The sequence below is a fragment of the Eulemur rufifrons genome, chromosome 9 (assembly GCF_041146395.1).
Source record: "Eulemur rufifrons isolate Redbay chromosome 9, OSU_ERuf_1, whole genome shotgun sequence".
NCBI classification, from domain to species: domain Eukaryota; kingdom Metazoa; phylum Chordata; class Mammalia; order Primates; family Lemuridae; genus Eulemur; species Eulemur rufifrons.
Genome location: NC_090991.1, coordinates 1214156 through 1237026, shown reverse-complemented (window position 1 = coordinate 1237026; position 22871 = coordinate 1214156). Strand labels below are relative to the sequence as shown.

The 22871-nt window shown below is 42.6% G+C and overlaps 1 protein-coding gene across 1 annotated transcript in view; it reads right to left on the bottom strand.

Moving 5' to 3' along the window:
* The window catches only part of LOC138392022 (multidrug and toxin extrusion protein 2-like), a 64636-nt gene that overhangs the window by 3742 nt on the left and 38023 nt on the right, over positions 1 to 22871 (bottom strand). Inside the window, exons 12-15 of the mRNA XM_069482263.1 lie at positions 14785 to 14893; positions 13857 to 13932; positions 6927 to 6996; positions 5777 to 5909 (exon numbers count right to left, since the gene is read on the bottom strand). Of these exons, the coding sequence (XP_069338364.1) occupies positions 5777 to 5909; positions 6927 to 6996; positions 13857 to 13932; positions 14785 to 14893 (388 nt within the window). The remainder of the gene's footprint in view (positions 1 to 5776; positions 5910 to 6926; positions 6997 to 13856; positions 13933 to 14784; positions 14894 to 22871) is intronic.

The window sequence follows — 22871 nt, the reverse complement described above, 5'->3', positions numbered from 1 at the left end:
GTGTTAATTAGCTTGATCTAGCCCATTCCACAATGTATGCATATATTAAAACATTATATACCATAAATATACAATTTAAAAATGTTACTTAGGCCAGGCGTGGTGGCTCACGCCTGTAATCCTAGCACTCTGGGAGGCCAAGGTGGGAAGATCGCTTGAGGTCAGGAGTTCGAGACCAGCTCTGAGCAAGAGTGAGACCCCATCGCTACTAAAAATAGAAAAAAAAAAAAAAAAATTAGCCGGGCATGGTGGCACATGCCTGTAGTCCCAGCTACTCGGGAGGCTGAGACAGGAGGATTGCTTGAGCCCAGGAGTCTGAGGTTGCTGTGAGCTAGGCTGATGCCACAGCACTCTAGCCAGGGTAACAGAGTGAGACTCTGTCTCAAAAACAAACAAACAAAAAGTAAAAATGTTACTTAATAAATCTGAGCACCTACTATGTATAACAGTAAGAAGCACTTTTGGATAAAGTGGGAAATTTGACCTGTCATTTATTCTAAAGGAGATTAAAGTCTAATAAAGGAGTGGTTTTTGGTTTTTTAAATAAAGTTGTAAAACCCTAGTAGCTCAGTCAGGGCCAGGACTACTGCTTTGGTCAAACAGACTCCCCCAGTGTCCCGCACAGGCCTGGCAGCAGAGACCTCTGCCTTCTTGCTCGAGCTCAGGAGCTGGAGACCAGCCCAGGTAACACAGTGAAACTGTCTCTACGGAGGATTTTTAAAATTAGCCAGATGTGGTGGTGCATGCCTGTAGTTTCAGGTAATAAATATTGGCCAGTTTTCTTCCAAAATGGAGAATGACAAATTCCACCTTGCTATTAATCAGATACTCCAAGGGTCCAGCCTATACTTGTCTTTAAAAAGGGAGACGATGTTAAGACAATTACTCATTAAATCACCAAGTAACATTTCCGAAAACGTAAGCCCCTGTGTTTGTGTAGACATGAAAAAGCTCTTATGACAGCTACTAGATTAATATTTCACAAAGTAATGGGGACATAATAAAAATATACTGGTTGGATATATAACAAAAGGGGCTATTTGAATATATAGTACATATAGTCATTCCGTTTTCCTTCTTTTTATTTTTTTGAGATAGAGTCATGCTTTGTTGCCCCTGACTAGAGTGTGGTGGTGTCATCATAGGTCACTGTAACCTCAAACTCCTGGGCTCAAATGATCCTCCTGCTTTAGTCTCCCAAGTAGCTAGAACTACAGGTGTGCGCCACCACGCCTGGCTAATTTTTCTATTTTTTGTAGAGATGGGGTCTTACTCTTGCTCAGGCTGGTCTTGAATTCCTGGCTTCAAGCGATCCTCCCACCTTAGCCCCACCAAAGTGCTAGGATTACAGGCGTGAGCCACTGCACCGGGCCTCAGTTTTCCAATCAGACTTTTAAAATGGAAAATAAAATTCATTGTCACTAACAGAAATCTATAGAAAATGAAGATGTGGCTATATATGCAAAACACTTATGTAGCAACTTATCCAGAAAGCACATAATAAATTATTTTGCACAATTCTATACATTTAGAACCTCAATAAAATGTAATTTTATTAAAAAATATAAATATAGCCACGCTGACAAAATAAAAGAAAGTCTAAACAGACTGATTTTCAGAGAAGAAATTGAGAAAGCTGTGTGTGGATAAACTTCAAAACACCAGGTCCTGACAGTTTCATGGCAGAATTCTACCAAGCCTTTATAAAACAGACAATTCTTAGACTATTTAAGTTGTCTTGGGCCATACAAAAAGGAAAAATTTAAATTGTCTTTATGAAGTGAGTATAATATTAACATCATCAATATCAAAACCTAACAAAAATACTACAGACCGATCTTACAAATATTAGTGTAAAATTCTTAAATAAATATCTAAAAAGAATCTAGTAGCTCAATAAAAGAACAACATATCATAATCAGGATAGTTCAACATGAAGAAGCCAATTAGTATCATTATCTTTCTAACAGATCTAAGGAGAAAAATTATAGGATCATTTCTAATGGCACTAAAAAGGCATTCACAAAATGTTCAACCATTTTCATTAGAAATATTCAATACAATAGGCTGCATGGATATTTCCTGAACATGATTTCAAAAAGCACACAGTCTGTGCATATATTTCAGCTCAAAATCCAGCATGCCATTTAGTAGCGAACACCGGAAGCGTTATCACTAAAGTAATGAGTAAAACCACAGTTGTTGGCGCAGATGCAGTGACAAGGGAGCACTCATACACTACTGGGGGGCAGGAAAAGCAGTACAACCTCTAGGGAAAATAGTATGGAAATTCCTCAAAGTAAAAGTAGACATACCGTTTGATCCAGCAATCCCACTACTGGTATCTACCCAAAGGAAAAGAGGCTATTACATCACAAACATACCTGCATTCGAATGCTTATTGCAGCCCAATTCACAATAGCAAAGACATGGAATCAACCTACGTGCCCACCAGCTGATGACTGGATGAAGAAGATGTGGTGGACATATACCCTGGAGCACTGCTCAGCCACAGAAAAGAATGAAATAATGTGTTTTGCAGCAACTGGGATGGAACTGGGGGCCATTATCCTAAGTGAAGTAACTCCGGAACAATAACTAAATACTGTGTGTCCTTGCTTACAAGGGGGAGCTACACCATGGGCATGCATGGTCATACGGAGTGATGTAAACACTCGAGGCTCAAAAGAGGGAGGGCAATGGGGGTGAGCCAATGGAGGGGAGGGGACAAATTACTTATTGTACCTATATGGGTACAATGTACAACATCTGGGTGACAGATACACTAAAAGCCCAGATTTCACCACTATATAATTCATCTATGTAACAAAAAACCACTTGTACCCCCTAAATTAATTGAAATTAAAAAATAAAACTAAGAATCTCCACTAGTACCACAATTTACTTACTACTAGAGACATTATGCAGGAAAAAGAAATTAGCAGTATAAAAGCCGAAAAGAAGAATATACAATTAAGATTATTTGCACCTGATATGACTGTATACCCAGAAAACCCGAGAGAATCATCTGAGAACTACGGTAAACAGTAACAGGGTTCAGGATCACAGTAACAGGGTTCAGGATCCTAACAGACTTAGCATGCACATATGGTAATTAGCAGCCTTCTTATATGCAAACACACATTACATAAGGGAAGGGAGGCCTCATCTATGTTAGCAACAAAAGGATAAAATGTCTAGGGCTCAACTTAAGAGATGTATGAAAGCTTTCTAAGGGAAATAATAAAAAGATGCCCGGGCAGAAGCTGGCATTTCCAAAATGTTCATCAGAAATCTGAACATAAAGGCTGGGTGTGTGAGAGAGGCACTTGTTTCACAAGAACACAGACAGCCTCCAGGTTTTGGACAGTCTCTGGCAACCTGCATTTATCCCCTACAGACAGAGAGCATTGCCCTGAGGGAGAAATGAGGTGTCTGTGAAAACAGAAGCTGCCGCCACTCCTTCTGCAGGCAAACAGCTGCGGAATGGTAACACCTTAAGGACGGTAATAACTGATCAAGTTAGGCACAGAGTTTACCGGAGACAACAAGCGCCAAGATAAATGCCAGTGCCGTGGCCATTGTAAACTCAACTCTTCCTTCTTGAAAGTGGGATAAACCCCTCACAGAGATGGAGGACATCACAGAGACACAATGAGTCAGACTTGGCCGTGTGGCCAGGGCGGCTCTTGAGCCTGGGTGACTGAACCAGAAAGCAGGGAAAAGAGGGCCAGGAGGCAGAGATGTTGGCGACAAGCTGGGAATGCCTGGGGAGGCAGGAAATACACAGCAGGAGCTCAGGGACAAGGTCAGCCCCAGAGGCGGAGTTCTGAGCAAGGTCAGCACCTAGGGGTGGAGCCTGGAGACTTCCAATGGGGAGCGAGCAGAACAAGGAAAGCGGAGAGCTCACCACCTCCACCTCCCGGCCCCTGCTGAGGGCCAACGTTCCAAAAGCACAAAGTAGGAAAAGGACCAAAGCACAATAGAAAATTGAAACCAAGAGCAGAGAGTATAAACTCACAGACAGGGACCTCGCTTGTTTCTCTTTGTATCCCCAGATTCTGACACAGCACAGGGCCTGACGTATACAGATACCCAGTGAGCGTGTGCTGAATGAAGGAGGGCACCATGAACCTGAACAGACAGGGACAACACACACAGCAGTAACAGGTGTGGCTCTGGAGTCAAACCACCTGAGTTGGAATCCTGCCTCACTACTACCTGTAGCAATCTGAAAAGGGGGGCGGGGAACCTGCGGCCTAAAGGCCACATGTGGCTCTCTGGGTTCTTAAGTGCAGCCTTTTGACTGAATCCAAATTTTATAGAACAAATCCTTTCATTAAAAGGTGTGCGGCAGAGAAAGATGAAGTTTTTCTCGCCTCCTTTGGTGCTTAAAAAAGAACAGTTTTGAAATCTGAAGGTCATAAGTTCCCTACCTCAGGACCCTATATATAGAAAATCCCCCAAAATCTACTAGAGCTAATAAATAAATTCAGTAAATTTGTAAAATAGAAGATCAACACACAAAACTCAGTCATGTTTTAATACATCAGCAATGAATAATCTGAAAAAGAAATTAAGAAAATAATTCTAGGCCGGGCGTGGTGGCTCACGCCTGTAATCCTAGCACTCTGGGAGGCCGAGGTGGGCGGATCGTTTGAGCTCAGGAGTTCGAGACCAGCCTGAGCAAGAGCGAGACCCCCATCTCTACTAAAAATAGAAAGAAATTATATGGACAGCTAAATATATATATAGAAAAAAATTAGCCGGGCATGGTGGTGCATGCCTGTAGTCCCAGCTACTTGGGAGGCTGAGACAGGAGGATCGCTTGAGCTCAGGAGTTTGAGGTTGCTGTGAGCTAGGCTGACGCCACGGCACTCACTCTAGCCTGGGCAACAGAGTGAGACTCTGTCTCAAAAAAAAAAAAAAAAGAAAAAGAAAATAATTCTAATCGCAATAATATCCAAGAATAACATATCTAGGAATAAATTTAACAAAGGAAGTGAAAGACTTGTGCACCAAAAACTGTAAAACCTTGTTGTAAGAAATTAAAGACCTAAATACATGGGAAGATGTCCCATGTTCATGGACTGTTAAGACGGTAATACTATCCAAAGCAATCTACAGATTCAGTGCAATCCCGATAAAAATTATCCTCAAATTCATAGGGAATTGCAGGGGCCCTAAATAGCCAAAACAAAATTGAAAAAGAACAAAATTGGAGGATTCACATTTCCTGATTTCAAAACTTACTACGACGCTATGGCAATCAAAACAGTGTGGTATGGGCATGAGGACAGACATATGGACAAATGGAATGGAAAAGAGAGTCCAGAAATAAATCCATACATCTATGGCCAGCTGATTTTCGGCAAGGTTGCAAAAACCACTCAGTGGGGAAAGAACGGTCCTCTCAATAAATGCTGCTCACTTCCTCCAGGTAATTCCACCTCTGCTTCAGGTCTGAGCTACCACAGCACCACCTTAGGGAGCTGCTCTGGTAAGCCAGATGGGCTTAGATGTTACCTAAAACTCAGCACAAGCTCTCACTACACCCTGTTCCTCTCTTTGGTCTCATCGCGAGGGCAGGACCACATTTATTGTGGTCATTACGGTGTGTTTGTACAGAGAAGGCACTAGATACTTACTGGGGGAGAAAATAACATTTCTTATTGCACAGGGACAACCCTCCAGTCAATTGCCTTACATCTCAAGCACGTTATCTTAATAATACAAGTGAAATTCGAGACAAGTCGCTGAGGAATCAAACACATACCTATTATTCCAAGTTTAGCAGCAAACATCAGACATACTCCAATGGGAAAACCAAAAACATAGTAACCAACAGCATTCATGATAGCACCAATCTTTTGTTTTCCTGCACCTCTCAGGACCCCACCACAGGTGCCCTAAGGAAAAGAAACGAAAGCAACATTGCAGTCAGGTAGCCGTGGTCATTATCACACTCAGAACACTACGTTACTATCTCACAAGTTTGGACAGGGTCCAATAGCTCTATCTTGAAACAGGCATAGTGCGTCATGTAAGACATGAAGGAAAACATTTTGTTTCTAAAGTTATGCTAACAACAGCAATTGAAAACCACAGCAGCTTTCATCAGAAACCTGACAGGAAACATTATTCAAATTTCTATTTATTTTGACTGCTTAAAAAATACTTTTTAAAAGCATAAGTTTAAAAAAGATGCAGAGATTTCATTGATGGTATCTCAGCAGAATTCAGTCTAATATCATGGCAGAAGGGCCAGGTGTGGCAGCTCACACCTGTAATCCTAGCACTTTGGGAGGCCGAGGTGGGAGGATTGCTTGAGGTCAGGAGTTCAAGACCAGCCTGAGCAAGAGTGAGACCTTGTCTCTACTAAAAATAGAAAAACTAGCCAGGCATGGTGGTTCGCGCCTATAGTCCCAGCTACTCAGGAGGCTGAGGCAGGAGGATTGCTTGAGCCCAGGAGTTTGAGGTTGCTGTGAGCCAGGCTGATACCATGGCACTCTAGCCTGGTGAAAGAGCAAGAATCTGTCTCAGAAAAAAAAAAAAAGAAGTGTCTTCAAATACCTGTGAAACCACAGAAGAGCAACCTCGAGAGGGACTTTCTAGTGCATGGAGTTAACTCAGCGGTAGCATGGCCTGCCTCGGAGGACTCACGCAGAGGCCACTTGGCTAGGACGTCACACAACTGCGTTTAGCACCAGATAGAGTTAGGGGAAGTAGAAAATTCAGGTCTCTTCCACCCTGAAAGGCTACACTCTTAAGGAACCCATCTTCCCTCAAATGGCTCAGACTGCTTAAAGCAAGAGCTCTCTCTTTTCAAAAATGAAATCACAGACATACAACTTTTAATTAAAAAGCCAGAAACACAAAACAAATTTTGCTATGTATATTAGGGTAAAACCATTCCAAATACTCACTGCAAGGGCATCAAATAGATGAAAAGGAGCAAAAATTGGCATCACTTGGCTCACAAGCAAAATAATATCTCTGTTGGAGGAAAAGAAAGTAGTCAGCGACCTGACAATCACACGGTGGAGTACTAACTAACTGCTCATCTGACAGCCTGACGACCGATCAGCCAAGTCAGTCAAAACAGCACATTTCTTTTTGATAAAGTAATAATAAAACCTCACTAATTTAGAGATTATCAACCTCAATTATAGAACTGAAGCTACAAGGGACACGATCTAGGCTGCCACTATAGAGGGTGAATCTTCAAGCTCTGTTTCTGGGCACATCGACGCAGGGGTCGGAGGAACAAGCAGCAGGTTCCGATCTGCGTGAGGGCCGTCCTCCCTGGGTGGAGTCCTCCCCAGAGACGGGGCTGAAGGCCAGTGTTCATGGAGGAAACACTGACTCCCCCGGGGGACCCCCGAAGTCTGTTCAACTTTGGTGGAAGATCTGCTGGGGAGGTCTTCCACCAGAGGGGGCGTCAGGGCTCTGGAGAGAGACACAGCAGATGCGGAGGTGACTGAAGACCCCCGCGACGGATCCCGCATGGAAACAGGCCACAGTGCCCTTCCCAGGGTGACAAGACTTCCTGCCCCCCCCCACTCACCCCAGAGGGAAGCCTGCTGGGCAACAGGCACAACAGGTGCCCCGAGGTGGCCAGAGCCTGCAGGAAACCCTCCCACCCAGAAGGGTGCGCTAACGCAGCCACTGTCTCTACTAAATGGCATGGCAACATGGTCTTTCACCCAAAAATACAAATGTTAAATGAATGTGCACCAGACACTGGGGAAAATCAGCACAAAAACATAAAAGACCAAAATCAACACGTGGACACAACAAGAAACACAAAGAATACAGGGAACATAAGAGAAAAAAAAATTTTTTAATTATAATTACTATTTTCAGAGACATTCATAAGCTGACGACAGGCAAAGCAACTGGGAAAAAGGCGATTGGGAATAACAAATACGGACACTAAAGTGAAACATTTAAGGACCGGATAACGAGTGGACCTGGCTAATGTCAACTGGGGAGGCAAAGTCGAGGAAATATCCCTAAACACAAAGAGACAGAAGATGAGAAAAAAGAGATGTGTCAGATTAATCCATAAGTCTTATTATTTATCTAAAAGGAATTCCAAAAGGAGAGAACAGAGATGTATGGGAGGGTTAATTAAAAAAAGGTTAATTTCTTAGAGCTAAAGAAAAATCCAATGTTTCCGATTGAAAGTCTACAAAGTAGCAAGCAGAATAGAAGAAAAAAGATTCACCCACACCTAAACACATCCAAGGACAAAAATAATATCTGGAAGATTTCCAGAAAAGAATTTCCCCTACAAAAGAATGAGAGGCAAATTAGCACAAGTCTCCATCCCAGTGACATCACAGAAAATGGCAGCGGCGGCTCAAGAATCCGTCTCTTTACCAGACAACCAGTGAACGGGCAAGAACCTGGATCTAGTCCAGAGCTCGCGTGGTGAGGGGACTGCTGGAGGAAGAACGGGCTGGTGAACACTGGTGACTTCTGGCATTCCACATGGCAGCCACCTTTCCCGCCTCCCAGTCCCACGGCTGGCAGTGCTAAGGGCCGCTGCCGTGTTCCTGGCGCCACTCACTGGTGCCAGGTTGGGCAGTAAGGGCCCTGTCCTCTAAAAATTAAAGTTGTGTAGCTTGATCTACCTGGAGGTTTCCTTGGGGACTGCCACAAGAGGACCTCTGGGCTGAAGTAGCCGCCCAGGCAGCACCAGTCAAAGAATTTCGAAAATCCACAACTTTCCTCATTGGATGAAGGCATTTACGGAAATCTCCGTCAGGCCATTCGGTCTTTGTAGTAACCACTTTGGAAAGGTCACTAAACCAGTGCACAACTACGGCCCCCAGAAAGCAAGACCAACAGTGCCCGGAGAGGGACAGAATCTGATTTACAGAGTCAGCACATTACACTATTCAAAATGTCCAGTTCTCAACAAAACATTACAAAGCATACAAAATGACAGGAAATGTGGACTATTCACAGAAAAAAGAGAAACTGTCGGAAACTGGCAAATATTGTCAGAATCAATTTTGTCAGAAGTCTGAAAATTAACCAAAGGCTTGAGGTAACCAGTGCAGCACTGGTTCAAGAAAAATGGCTAGATCCTGGTGAGAATAGCAAGCGCTGTGGTGTTGTAACCTATCCTGCCGTCACCCCCAAGCCCCCAGCCCAGCGGTAACCTTAGGTAACTATTTCCAGGGCTTGAGGAGGAAAGATGAGTTGAACTCTTACAAAGCCTCATTTCCAAAGAACAGTTATTTCACAGAGACCCCCTGTCTGGTGTTCCCAGAAGACCCCACTTGACAGGACATCTTTATTTCACCTGATTCAAACCTGCCCAGTGCTAAAGTTGATCTCTGAGGGCTGTTTGTTGAAAATTTGTACAGGCAAATGTTTTAGCTGCTGCTGCCTGAGTCAAGAGGTAACAGTGGAGGCAAACAACAGACTAACCAAAAAGCTTAGTAGGAAAGACAGGGGAATGACGGGGCTACAGAGGCTTGGAAAAGCTCTGAGACACTCCCAGGAGTCCAGAGGGCTGTAGGCAGCCACAGGACTGTGTATGTGCTCAAGACGGGCCAGGGAAGGCCTTAAGCAGTCAACTCTGGCTGAACCCGAGGCTCTGCAAAAACAAAAAATGAAGTTAAAACCAAGTTGTCAACTGTTTCACTGAATGCCGAAGGTGTTCCCTAAAATGCAGAGCCCCTTGGCAAAGAGTGGGGGATGTCCAGGATCCAGGCATCTGAGGAAATCTCTGTCCAATAATTAGGTGACCACTAAGCTAATGAAACAGAGACTTTAGTGGCCACACTTGACAAAGAATACAGACTTCACAGAATAAGTCACTAATAAATAATAAAAGTCACTAAGCAAATAAGCAGCAACAAAAAAACCCAAGAGGAACAGAATCTAATTTCCAGAATTGCCACATTATGGTATGAAAAATTTCCAGTTTTCAACAAAAAATTATGAGTCATACAAAGAAAAAGGCAGTATAGCCCATAGACAGGATGGAACAAAGCAATCAATACAAATCATCTCTGAGAAAGCCCAGACAAACTTACCAAAAATGACTTTAATTCAGCTAAATATGTTGAGAGTTCAAGAACACTATCTCTAAAGAACTAAAGGAAAATATGAGAATAATGTCTCACCAACTAGATACTATCAATACACAATTAGAAATTATAAAAAAGAAACAGAAACTGTGGAGTTGAAACCTACAATAAATAAAGTGAAAAATTCACTAGAAGGGCTCATCAGTAGCTTTGAGCTGACAGAAGAATCAGTGAACTTAAAGATAGGAGAATTGAGATTAGTCTGAAGAACAGAAAAAAGTGAAAAAAAAAGGGAACATAGACATTGGGACCTGGGGAACACCATCAACTATACCAACACACAAATAACAAGAGTCTCGGTGGTGAGGAGAGAAACAAAGAGGCAGAAGAAATATTTGAAAAAAGAATAGGCCGGGCGCGGTGGCTCACGCCTGTAATCCTAGCACTCTGGGAGGCCGAGGCAGGTGGATCGCTCAAGGTCAGGAGTTCGATACCAGCCTGAGCAAGAGCGAGACCCCGTCTCTACTAAAAATAGAAAGAAATTATATGGACAACTAAAAATATATATAGAAAAAATTAGCCGGGCATGTTGGCGCGTGCCTGTAGTCCCAGCTACTCGGGAGGCTGAGGCAGTAGGATCGCTTGAGCCCAGGAGTTTGAGGTTGCTGTGAGCTAGGCTGACGCCATGGCACTCGCTCTAGCCCGGGCAACAAAGTGAGACTCTGTCTCAAAAAAAAAAAAAAAAAAAAAAAAAAGAATAGCCAAAAACTTCCCAAATCTGATGAAAGACATGAATTCATATATTCAAGAAGCCCAATACACACCAAGTAAGGAGGAGGCAACGTCGTTTGCTGGGGAGGGGTAGTGGTTTGAAAAGGGTAGAGAAGATTTAAGGTAGATTGCAGAGATGGACAGTGAGATGACCAGAGACAGGCAGGATAAGCAGAGCTGAGAGTCTAGCTGTGGTTGGTGGTCGTAAGTTTCCAGTGGAACCAACATGTCCTCTTGTATCGCTTTTCCAAAAGTGATCAGCTACTGGCACAGACAATGTGCAACCGGGCTCCTCCAGAGTGGGGTTCTGCCATTTGTGAGGGTCAAAGGAACTCAGGTTACTGCCAAGAGAGTTACTAAAATGATGGGCCTAAGCTACACAAGGAAGGAAGTATATAGCCAGGAATACGGAGGTGGAATGAGAAAGAACACAAGAGTAGAGTTCTCAATTTATTGGAAAGCCTAAATGCTTGAGAAATCCTCTTAAGCAGACACAGCTGTAAAAGCATGCTGGAAGGACTGGAGTCGTGGCCAACTGAAGGACAGAGGTGGAACAGTTATATGTGATGAAGACACCAGAAGTAAGACCACGGGAGTATGTACCTGAGGTAGGGCAGAGAAGATTACCGGGGTGAGGACCGGGGCACTGGAGTGAAGGGCTGGGACAATGGGCAGCTCATCCACACAGACGCTGAGTTCACTAAGGATGCTGGGAGGACTTGGGGGTGGAGGGAAAGACTAGATGAAGCTGTCAGAGTTTTAGGTGAAAAAAGGAAGAAATGGAGATATCAAAGTATTTATCACATGTACAGATGCCAGAAGCTAAAGGAGATAGGAAATGCTGTCACCGAAAAAACTAGGCACCAACAAAGTCAAGATGAGTAAAAAAAAAAAAAAAAAAAAAAATAGGAAAACACTTAGTAGGTCCAAATGTAGGATTCTGCATTTGGGCTCAAGAGGACAAGCAACGAGGGAAGGCATGTCGCTGTGGCTGGGCAGTGGCAGCCGGCAGTCAGCTCAGACGATTCAGTGTGGTGCAGCCACCCAAAACTCAATGCCTGACTAGAATTCTAACAGGTAGAATGGAAACAGTTCTGCTCTAAACGGTGCTCTCTGGACCACGAACGCTGCCTTCAGATTTGTGTGACTTCAGGATGGAGACGGTACAGACTCAAAATCACATTCCATGAGAACTGGCTAAAGGAATCACAGGTGTTTCCCATGAAAGAGAAGACCCTGCGGGGCTATAGCTCAGAAATAGACAGACTCTCCCGTAGGATCACAAGCACAGCTGGTCTCAGTGGGTGAAAGTTACGGGTGTGAAAGGGTATTGCAGCTCAAAATAAGGTGTTCTGAGAATCAAAGCTGCCTTCGGAGGCAGCAAGTTCCTCACCACTGAGGTTATGAAAGTGTAAGATGGAACCTGGAAAGGATATTTTGGAGGAATCCCAATGTCAGATGGGTGATTAGATCAAATAGCCTTTTAGATCCCTTTAACCCTAAGATTTTAACAAATATGGAAAGTTTTTTTGCCATTATTTCTTCAGATTTTTTTTTCTGTCCGTACTCACTCTCTTCTGCCTTGGGAACTCCAATTACATGCTTTCTAGGCCACTCACAGCTTGCTTATGATCTACTCATTTTTTTCAGTCTTTTTTCTCTCTACTTTTTATATAGGATATGTACTATCGCTGTTATCTTTAAATTCGCTAATCTTTTCTTCTACAGTGTCTGGTCTGTTATTAATATCATCTAATGTCTTTTCACCTCTGACTTTTTTTCATCTCTAGAAGTTCAATTTGTTTTATTTTTATCTTTTGATGTCTCATTCTAACATGCCCATGTTATCCTCTACCTTCTTAAAAATATGGAACATAGTTATAAAAACTGTTTTAATACCACTAAGTACTAACTCTATCATCTGTTCATTTCTGGGTCAGTTTTAATTGATTGATATTTCTCTTCATTATGGATTTTAGTTTCTTATTTCTTTACATGCCTGGTAATTTTTAATTACATGCCAGACATTGTGAGTTTGACTTTGTTGGGTACTGCATATTCTTACGTAATCTTAACTACTCTTAAGCCTTGATATAGTTAAGTTCTATGATGCAGTTAAGTTTCCTGGAAATAGTCTGATCCTTTTAAGGTTTGCTGTTAAGCTCTGTTAGGCAGGACCAGAGCACTCTTCATTTCTAGGGCAAATCCTCCTCCACTTCTAAGACCCTGCTAAGAACTCCACCGGCTTTTGCGGCTTACTGTTTTGTGCTGCCTATTACCCAACATCTGAAAACTATTTTTAAAAAATATATTTTTATCCAATTTTTCAGTTGTTTAAGGCAGAAAGGTAAATCCAGTCCCTATTCCTCCATTTGACCACCTCCCTAGTCCTGAGATTTTCTAAAGATTTGTTTAGGCATTGGTCTAAAACCATTGAGGTCATTACTTCTTGGCCTTTGGGCTGAGATCAAGTGTAAAACCAATGAGGTCAGATGAAACTAGGAGGACACACTTGCAAGTAATAAAACTGAATTTCTTCCTGAGAGTAATCTGAGGCAAGTGGTGCGAATTAAAGCTTTCTCATGAAGAGGATTTTTTTTATTCAAAAGACATTTTACTATATGTAAATAATTATGCAAATACATAATTATAGAAAATACAATAATATTTAGCCTAAGATTGAGTCAGTAATTTTTACAAGTACTGCCTAGAACCAGTCAGGTGTGCATGTCATCAGCATGCCGTGGACTGTGAGGTCCCTTTCTGGGGAGGAGGATATTCCGTGGCTTTTCTGTGTATCTCTGAGCAAAGGAGAAACTCCATTCAGGTTTGATGAACAAGCGAAGAGGGCACAAGGGGAGTGGGGATGACTGTCACCTTGTGCAAACCCATCCACATGCAGCGCTGTGCTGCTCCTTCCTGGAGGTCCTGCTGCTCTTCCTGTGAAGTGACGTGCTACTTGCCTCTCATGACCACAAAAACACAGTGAAGAAAGCACGCATAAAACTAAAGCCATTTTTCTAGACGAGCACATACCTGTCACTGGTGAACACATAGGCAACCACATCTTTCAGAGCTGCGAGGAGTAATCCCAAGGCAAGGGCACAAACTCCTGGAAAATACAGCAGAAGCAACCGGAAATGACAATTCTCCAGAGTATGATAAGCCCTAGGCAGAATTTCCTGCAAACTATTTGTGTCAATGATTTAAGAAATGTAGTAAATAGTGCTTCTTTTTTAATTATGTGAACAAATTTACTATTTTTTATAAAGTGTTTTTATTTTGTGCAAATCTTTATTGGTAGGACTATATATTCCAGGTTTTTGTTTTTTTAGAGACAGGGTCTTGCTCTATCATCCAGGCTAGAGTGCCGTGGTGCCATCATAGCTCACTGCAGCCTCCAACTCCTGGCCTCAAGCAATGCTCCTGCCTCAGCCTCCCAAGTAGGCTGGGATTATGGCCATGAGCCACCATGCCCAGCCTGTAAATAGCATTTCTTCTTGCTGTCTCTGAAAAGATCAAAGGTCAGACTCCTTTTTCAAGGGAGACTTACAGAAAAGACACTCAATATGATATCAATAAAATCAATACAATCTATACAATCTAAAAGATTAGAATCTTTTCTAACTGCTTGGATTCTAGAACATTAGAACTGTAGGAGGAGGCAGCGGTCCGGGAACATGGAGAACTTGTCACTCACACTATGGTCATAAAATAAGACTGTGGATGATAATAATTACCTTTAAAATTAGTGCCAAGTATAATATTATTTAGTTGGCACATAATAGCACAAAATCATAATTAAAAGCTGAATTTAACTCAGTAAATCAGAAAGAGCATAAAGAATAGAGGTTTTAGTTGAGTGCACATGTGATTCAATTCCTGAAGAAATTCTGACATGCAGAGTTTAACTTATCACACCAAGTGCAGTGTGCACGCCCAGGCGTAGAGCTGCCGTACTTACCAGCACACAGGAGAACAGTGGTGCAGGAGCACCGCGCCTGCTCAGCGTCCCCTGCCCCCAGAGCATTGCCCACTCGGACACTGGCTGCAGCCCCAAAGCCAAGGGGCACCTGAGAATTAACAAGCATAAATCACAGTCATAAATCCCGGAAACTGGAGTCTCAGCGCACTAGGGTCTAACTGTGACACAGGGAAACTTGAGGCAGACTCGGGGATCTGAGTTCTGGAACTGGCTCCGCGACATCCTAGCTGTGCGACCACAGACCAGTCGCTCGGCAGCCTGACCGCACCCTGGGTCAAGCGTATCCCCGCAGAGCCTCGTAACGACGCTGGGTTTGAGGGCAAAACACCTCTTCTATTGGCTACGCACACTGTCAAGACTTAGTTTAACCTAGCTACATTCTACGAAGATTTAATGCATAAATATAAATATATAAATGGTTTGTACAATCAAACGAACCATGTGAAAAAGCACTCAGAACAACGCCTGGCTCGCTGAAGGGACTCCTCAAACACTGACGAAATCTGACTCTACAACACCTCATCACGGTGGCACAGATGAAACATTCCACACATCCGATTACCCAGGAAATTGAAAGATGCCCCTTCAAATGCCAAAGCTTTATTTTAATCGTGGGGATCATGGGAATCTAAAGCCATAAGCTTCTTTGCTTCTTCAATAAGCCAGCGTTCAGGGCCATCCTTTTGACCCCCTAGTATTACCCTGTAATGCAGTGCTGCCCTCGGGCCGTCTGGGCAACGTGGTTTGGACAGGCAACTTTGGTTTGGGCTCTAACGTCTGCTTTTAATCATTTCTGTCAGCGCCAACTTCTTCCTACTAGAAGCAGCATCCTCCCAACAGCCTTAATTGATCACTATTTTGAAAACTAGCCCGAGTTGATAAAAATATATATTAAATTGTTAAGATTAAGCACTTAAAAAACAATAAACATGACTATATAAGACTTGATAAGACTTGTGTGCCCACAGTGTACGTAACTGGCTCACGTGCTTACTTCCCTTCCCTCCCAAAACACCCTTAATGGAAAATAAATTCACCGACAACACTGGGAATAGAGAGCAGGTCACCTTCTGGAGGAGGAAGAGCAGGCGGCGTCACCGTGACCCTCGGGTAGAGCCACAGGAAGCCGCAGCCCAGAATACACCAGCGGCCGACTGTACCCCTTCTTCCCAGGGGCGCCCTGGGAGCCTTGAAGCCCCGGGGTCGTGGTGGAGGCACTGAGGAGCGGCAGTCAGGAAGCTGCACCAGAGGGCACAGACGGGACAGCCTGACCCCATGGCCACCCACCCTCCCTCAGGCTCACCGCACACAGAAAGGCTGGGCTGACACAGAAGAGCCACCTGTGTGAGCTCCCTACGTGCAGTGAGTCGAGCCCTCTTCTTGGGTCTTGGAGGACAGGGGGGACACGGGGGTCAGGGTGGGGCAGGGTGAGGAGGTCAAGCTGCCTGTTCCTCACCCACAAATCCTGAAATGAAGATGTCACTTGACAGGCGCATGCCGCCATTGTACTGGGTCCCCCCAGGTCCTTCCCATGCGAGGGAGGGTCTGCCGGAGACCAGTCTCCAAATAACAGGATAGGAAAGCCACACTGGTCATTTATTTTATAAATCAATGTACTCAGTCACTCGTAAGTATTACTATAAACACACTAATAGGATCACCGGAGCTCTGAGGAAAATTGAAGCACTCATCCCTCAAAAAGATCAAATTAGGCCAGGCGCGGTGGCTCACGCCTGTAATCCTAGCACTCTGGGAGGCCGAGGTGGGCGGATCGTTTGAGCTCAGGAGTTCGAGACCAGCCTGAGCAAGAGCGAGACCCCATCTCTACTAAAAATAGAAAGAAATTATATGGACAGCTAAAAATATATATAGAAAAAATTAGCCGGGCATGGTGGTGCATGCCTGTAGTCCCAACTACTCGGGAGGCTGAGACAGGAGGATCCCTTGAGCTCAGGAGTTTGAGGTTGCTGTGAGCTAGGCTGACGCCATGGCACTCACTCTAGCCTGGGCAACAGAGTGAGACTCTGTCTCAAAAAAAAAAAAAAAAAAAAGATCAAAATAAATAAAAAGCCAGTATCTCAAAGGAAACAAAATGGATGACTCAAGGAACACAAAGGAATGTTTAAAGGTTCAGTTTAGTAACCTCAGAGGTATATCGAAGATAATGCAGCATAAAAACAGGTTCCTATGAAGGAGGGATATGAGAGAAAAAGAAAGAGTTCTTGGAAACTAAAAATGAAACTCAAAAAACTTAACAGCAGTGCTAGAAGACAAGCAAAAAGACAAAGAGATTTTTTAAAATGTAAAAAAATTCAAAGGGGAGAAGATTGATCCAGAAGGCAACCTCCACCTAACAGGAAATTTAAAAAGAGAGAATAGACAAAATTTACAGAAAAGAAAGAGTATTTTTCAAATTTTCCAGAGCTAAAGAAAAACTCCAAGTCTTCAGACTGAATATACCAAGCACTAAGCAGAAGTGAAAGAGCAGCCTCAGAGAAATACGTTTTTGTGAGATTTCAGAACTGTACGGATAAAGAAATAAATGTTAAAACTTTCAAAAAGAAGGATCATGTTGTCTCCAAAGGAACAAGAGCCAGATCTTGACTGGACATCACCTCAGTAACTCTGAATGCCAGACGAGCACAGAGCAATGCCGTCAAAGTTCCAAGGGAAATTATTTTGAACCTAGAATTCTATACACAAATTATTAAACAGATTATTTCTCCTTATTATAATTTAAGAGAAAAATATTCTTTCAAATGCACATGGCTCACGATGTACCTTCCATATAATCTTAGGAACAAGTTATTTGACTAAATACTCCAAAAAAATTATTTTAAAGGAAACTATGAAAGAGGAAGAAATGGGATCAAAGCAACCATGGACCTGATTCAGGAGGATAAGGAAAGAAATTCTGGAATGACAGCCGTGCAACATGCCAGTCCAGGGATCGATGGATTCAGATCAGAGCAAGGAAGCAAAGAGCCCTACGGTGTCCAAGAAAAAAATGGGCTCAGACTTAATGGTTTAAACAATGGACGACCTCAGTAACAGGGCGAGGGCACGTGCTGTGCTGGCCATTAGAAATAAAGGCTATTAGAAATGCCATAAAAAATAAAGAGCTATACAAGAAAAGGCATGGCCTAAATATGAAGCAAACTAAAATATGGTATGATTTTGACCAAGTGATGAAAGCAAGAAAAAATAATCCACTTCATCTTTCAGTTGTAAAAGTCTCTTTCAAGTGGGAGAGTCTTGGTGACTATTGGGATTGCATTTCCTTCTCATCTGATGCAAGACCATCACTTGGATCTGTAAATAATCATATTTATAAAAATCGTCATATTATAAATGTTGGTTTTTTTAGACAACCCCTAATACATGAAAGACATAATTGTCATTATACAACACAATTCAAATGTTTTAACCTTCACCAAATAAAAACAGTGACATAGCTGAGCGGTAGCATGACACTGTGGTTAAGACCATGACCCCTGGAGCCAGGCCCCTGGACTCAAATCCTAGCCAGTTACTTCCTTGAACTTGGACAAATGATATTCTCTGGGCTCCAGCTTCTTCATCTGTAAATATGTGGGAAATAAAGTGAATGCCTCACACAGCAGTGTAATGACAGGCCCGTGAGTTACCACTGTGCGGTGTTTTGATAGTTCCTGGCCCACAGCATGTGGGTGACTGTTAAATAGCTTATGGAATTTGGGAGGAAACCGGGAAGAGAGATGGGAAGAAATGTGAGGTGACAATGTTCCTCACCTTACAACGCAGGGGTTGTCACAGGCTCTATGAAGTTGATGGACCAAGAAAGAGAGGTCTGTGTTTATTATTTAAAGTCATACATAATATAACCACAAAGAGAAGAAGAGAACTGTAAAGAGAATAACAAAACCCACAAGGCAGAGGGAGATGCTGTGGAAAGCTGTATTCCTCGTCTCTCCAACGTGGAGCCAACAGTTACTGGGAAAGGGGACCAGAAATGTGGGTCTAAAGCTCTGGTGACACTCATCAGAACTAAAACCAGACATGGCCAAAAAGAGGAACAGCTCTGGGGAACTAAACTAACTAAAAAGAGGAAGCAAATTTCTTTTCAGTTTTGTTAACTTCTGAGCTATGCGACTATATATAATGTGTTGCTTCTTTAATTTTTTTATAATAAAACATTTTTAAGAATACATAAAAGTCTAAAAGAAAATAGTAAGAAAAACTTATCACAGATGCAACTGATAGGAAACTAGTAACAATCTTTTAGTTATAAAGAGCTCATATACATTCAAAAGAAAAAGAATCCCACTAACCCCCAAACTGATTAACAGGTGAAGGACATAAACAGATAATTAAAAGAAAAACAACTGTTAATAAACATAAATATAGTCAACCTCACTAATGAAAAAATTTTAAATACTCATTTTTCATATACTGAGTTAGCAAAGATTTTTTTAAAAGCTCATTTCTGACAGATTTTCTTCACTTCCAACTATGTTCTGGAGGATGAAACTCTACGCTTGAGGCACTCAGTAAACCAGTCACCGGCGATGGTGAAAACCAGGCAAATGGAAAGTCCAATTTCGGTGCAGTAATCAGGTGAGCAGCGCTATGCTGAGGTGCTCATTATGCAAAGACAAATCCGATTTTTACATTATTTTTAGGAAGTGTCTTTAAAAAACATGAAAAAAAAGGCCAGGTGCGGTGGCTCATGCCTGTAATCCTAGCACTCTGGGAGGCTGAGGCGGGAGGATCGCTCGAGGTCAGACCAGCCTGAGCAGGAGTGAGACCCGATCCCTCCACCAAAAAGAAAAACAAAAAAAAAAAAAAAGAAGTAAAAATAAATAAATAAAACAAAAATAAATAAATGAATAACATGGAAAAATGCATGTATGGTACTGTTAAGTGAAAAAGCAGGAGACAACTGTGGGAAAACCAAGCAGAACAAATAGATCTGAGTGGGGGAGGAGATTTCACTTGAGAGTCTGTCTTTGGTAAATTTAGTCTATCTTCCTTTAGTATGACTACACATTATTTGGACTTAATTATTTTGTTATTTATAATACTTTCTTTTTGCTTTTTTCTCTTACTTTCACTGCCTTATGTTGGATTGATAGTGTTTTCACGATTTGCTTTTTATTCCTGCTACTGGTTTTGAAATTATATATTCTATTTCTTCCTTTTTGGTCATTCCCTTAAATGTCAACATGCATGCCTGACTTAAAAACTTTTAAGTTAATCACTATCTCCTACCCTCTTCCCTGATAATATCTAGATTGCTAACATAATTCTCTCCCAATCTTACCTTTTATTACTATACATATTTTATTTCCACCTTATGTTTACACTGTGCAAATTAGCCTATTATTATCATTTTTTAAATTTATAGTCAGTGCTAACTTAGATTTACCCATATTTACCAATTTCTTTGCTCATCATTACTTGGGCATCAATGTTTCTTTCAGTGAAGGTCTATAAATAAATGGTGATGTCTCTGAGTCTTTGCCAGAAAATCTCTTTTAATCTGCCCTCTTTTGAGAGCAATAGTTTTGCTGGGTAAGGATTAACATTATTTTCTCAGCACTCTGATATTATTTCACTCTCTTCCAAATTTCTTCTTCTCCAAGACTGTGGTGACTACTTTGGTGCCTTGCATCTCCATATGAATTTCAGGATCAGCCTTCCAATCTGACAGCCTGTTCCAAGTTTGACAGTTTGACAGGGATTACACTGAATCTGCAGATCAACCTGCCATCCTGTAAGTCTTCCAACCCATGAGTATAGGAAATCTTTCCATTTATGTAGGTCGTCTTTAATTTCTTTCAACACTGTTTTGTAGTTTCAGTGTGGAAGACTTGCACTCCTTTGGTTGAATTTATTCCTAAGTATGTTACTCTTTTTGATGCTTTTGTGAATGGAATTGTCTTCTTCATTACATTTTCAGATTGTTCATTGCTAGCGTATAGAAATACAACTGATTTTTGTGTACTGATCTCATGTCTTGCAACTCAGCTGAACTCATTTATTAGCTCTAGTAGCTTTAGCTTCGTGTATGTGCGTGTGGAATCCTCAGGGTTTTCTATATGAAAAATCATGTCATATACAAATAGAGATAGTTTTACTTTTTCCTTTACAATCTGGATGACTTTTATTTCTTTTTCTCGCCCAGGCTAGAATGTCCAGTACAAAGCTCATTAGATTTTTGAATATTAAGATTCAAGTCTTACTTGGATCGTTTCTCGTCGAACATCTCTGAATACTAAATCCCTACCAAGCTTGCTATTCTCTCGCTGTGGAATTCCCACTAGATATATAACAACCTGCATCTTTCATATATTCCATCTCTTTACATGTCTTTGTTTTATTCTATCGAATTTCCACAGATCTATCTTCAAGTTCATTATCTTATTTTTCAGTTGTAACTAATCTGCAGTTTAGCCTACCAAGCATTAAATTTCAATGGCTATATTTTCCACTTCTGGAAGTTTTTCTTTTCCACATATTGTTCTTTTGGTTTCAATCCCTACTTTTTTTTTCTAGAGACATGGTCTTGCTCTGTCACCCAGGCAAGTGACAGTGGTGAGATCATAGCTCACTGCAGCTTTGAAATCCTGAGCTCAAGCGATCCTCCCACCTAAGCAAACCTCCCAAGTAGCCTAAGACTACTCGTGCACACCACCATGCCCAGCTAATTGTTTTCATTTTTTTGTAGAGACAAGGCCTCACTATGTTGCTCAAACTGGTCTCGAACTCCTGGCCTCAAGCCATCCTCCTGCCTCGGCCTCCCAAAGTGCTGGGATTACAGGTGTGAGCCACTGTACCCAGCCTCAATTCCTTCTTTTATGTCTAATGATATTAAACATAATACTTTTCTATTCTCTTTCTGATTATGATACCATTATCTCTAATTCTGAACTCCAATTTCTACTAGTTTTATCTGTTAACTCTTGTTTATGGTGGATCATTTCTTTGTACTTGATAATTGTTACTGTAAACTCACCACTAAGGGGGCTTGTTTTTTCCATGGGAATAATGAAGAATTACTGCCTCACTGTCTCTAACAAAAAGGAGCCTGGGACAAGAGGCAGAAAAGGGGAAGGTGGTTGCCAGGGCCGGGGTTGTTGAGTGGGGACAGAGCTTCAGTTTTTCCAGATGAAAATTTCTGCAGAACTCTGCTGCACAAGGTGCAGAGTTCACACTACTGAACTGTATACTGAAAATGGTGCACGCCTGTGGTTCCAGCTACTCGGGAGGCTGAGGCAGGAGGATCGCTTGAGCCCAGCCTAAGCAACATAGTGTGGACCCTGTCTCTAAACAAAATAAAAATTAAAAATATATACATACAGTAAATACATGGAAACCAAAAATAGCCTATAATCTCACTGCTCAGATGGCCTCTGTGATCTTTAAAAAAATAAGAAACAAACAAAACAAAGGGACTCTCCATACTGGGTTGGGACATCAAAAGGTTAACTGGCGTTACCCACACACAGGTGCTCAAGCCAGAAATTCTGGAGTCTTTGTGATCCTTCTCGTTCACTGTCTTGCATTCCACAGCCAAATCCTGACCGTGGCCTGTCCACTCTGCCTCTACACGTTCATCCCCTTTCCTCCCCGCCCACCAGCAGCCGTCTGATTGCTCCCCAGGACAATTCTGACGGCCTCTGTCCGCCCTCACCGCTCCCACACGCACCTGTGCCCGCCAAGCCTGCTTCCGCCTGGCACCACGAGTGACTGTTTCCTTCCCAAGCCCACTGGCCCTGCGTGCTGCCTCCAACCTCCTGCCACCCCTCCTCCTCCTCCTCACCGGCCCCTCACCTCGGCCGCGCCAGGTGCTCTGTCCCGTGGCAGAGCCGCAGCCCCGGCTACGCAGTCAGCTCCTTTCACCCTTCAAGTCTCAGCTTAAGCAGCAACACAGAAAGACCAGTCCTGCCTACCCTGTCTAGAAAGGCGTCCCAGCTGGGCGCAGGGGCTCACGCCTGGACCGCCAGCTACTTGGGAGGAGACTTGAGGCCAGGAGTTTGAATAGGCTTGGCGACACAGCAAGACCCCGTCGCTATATTGCCGGC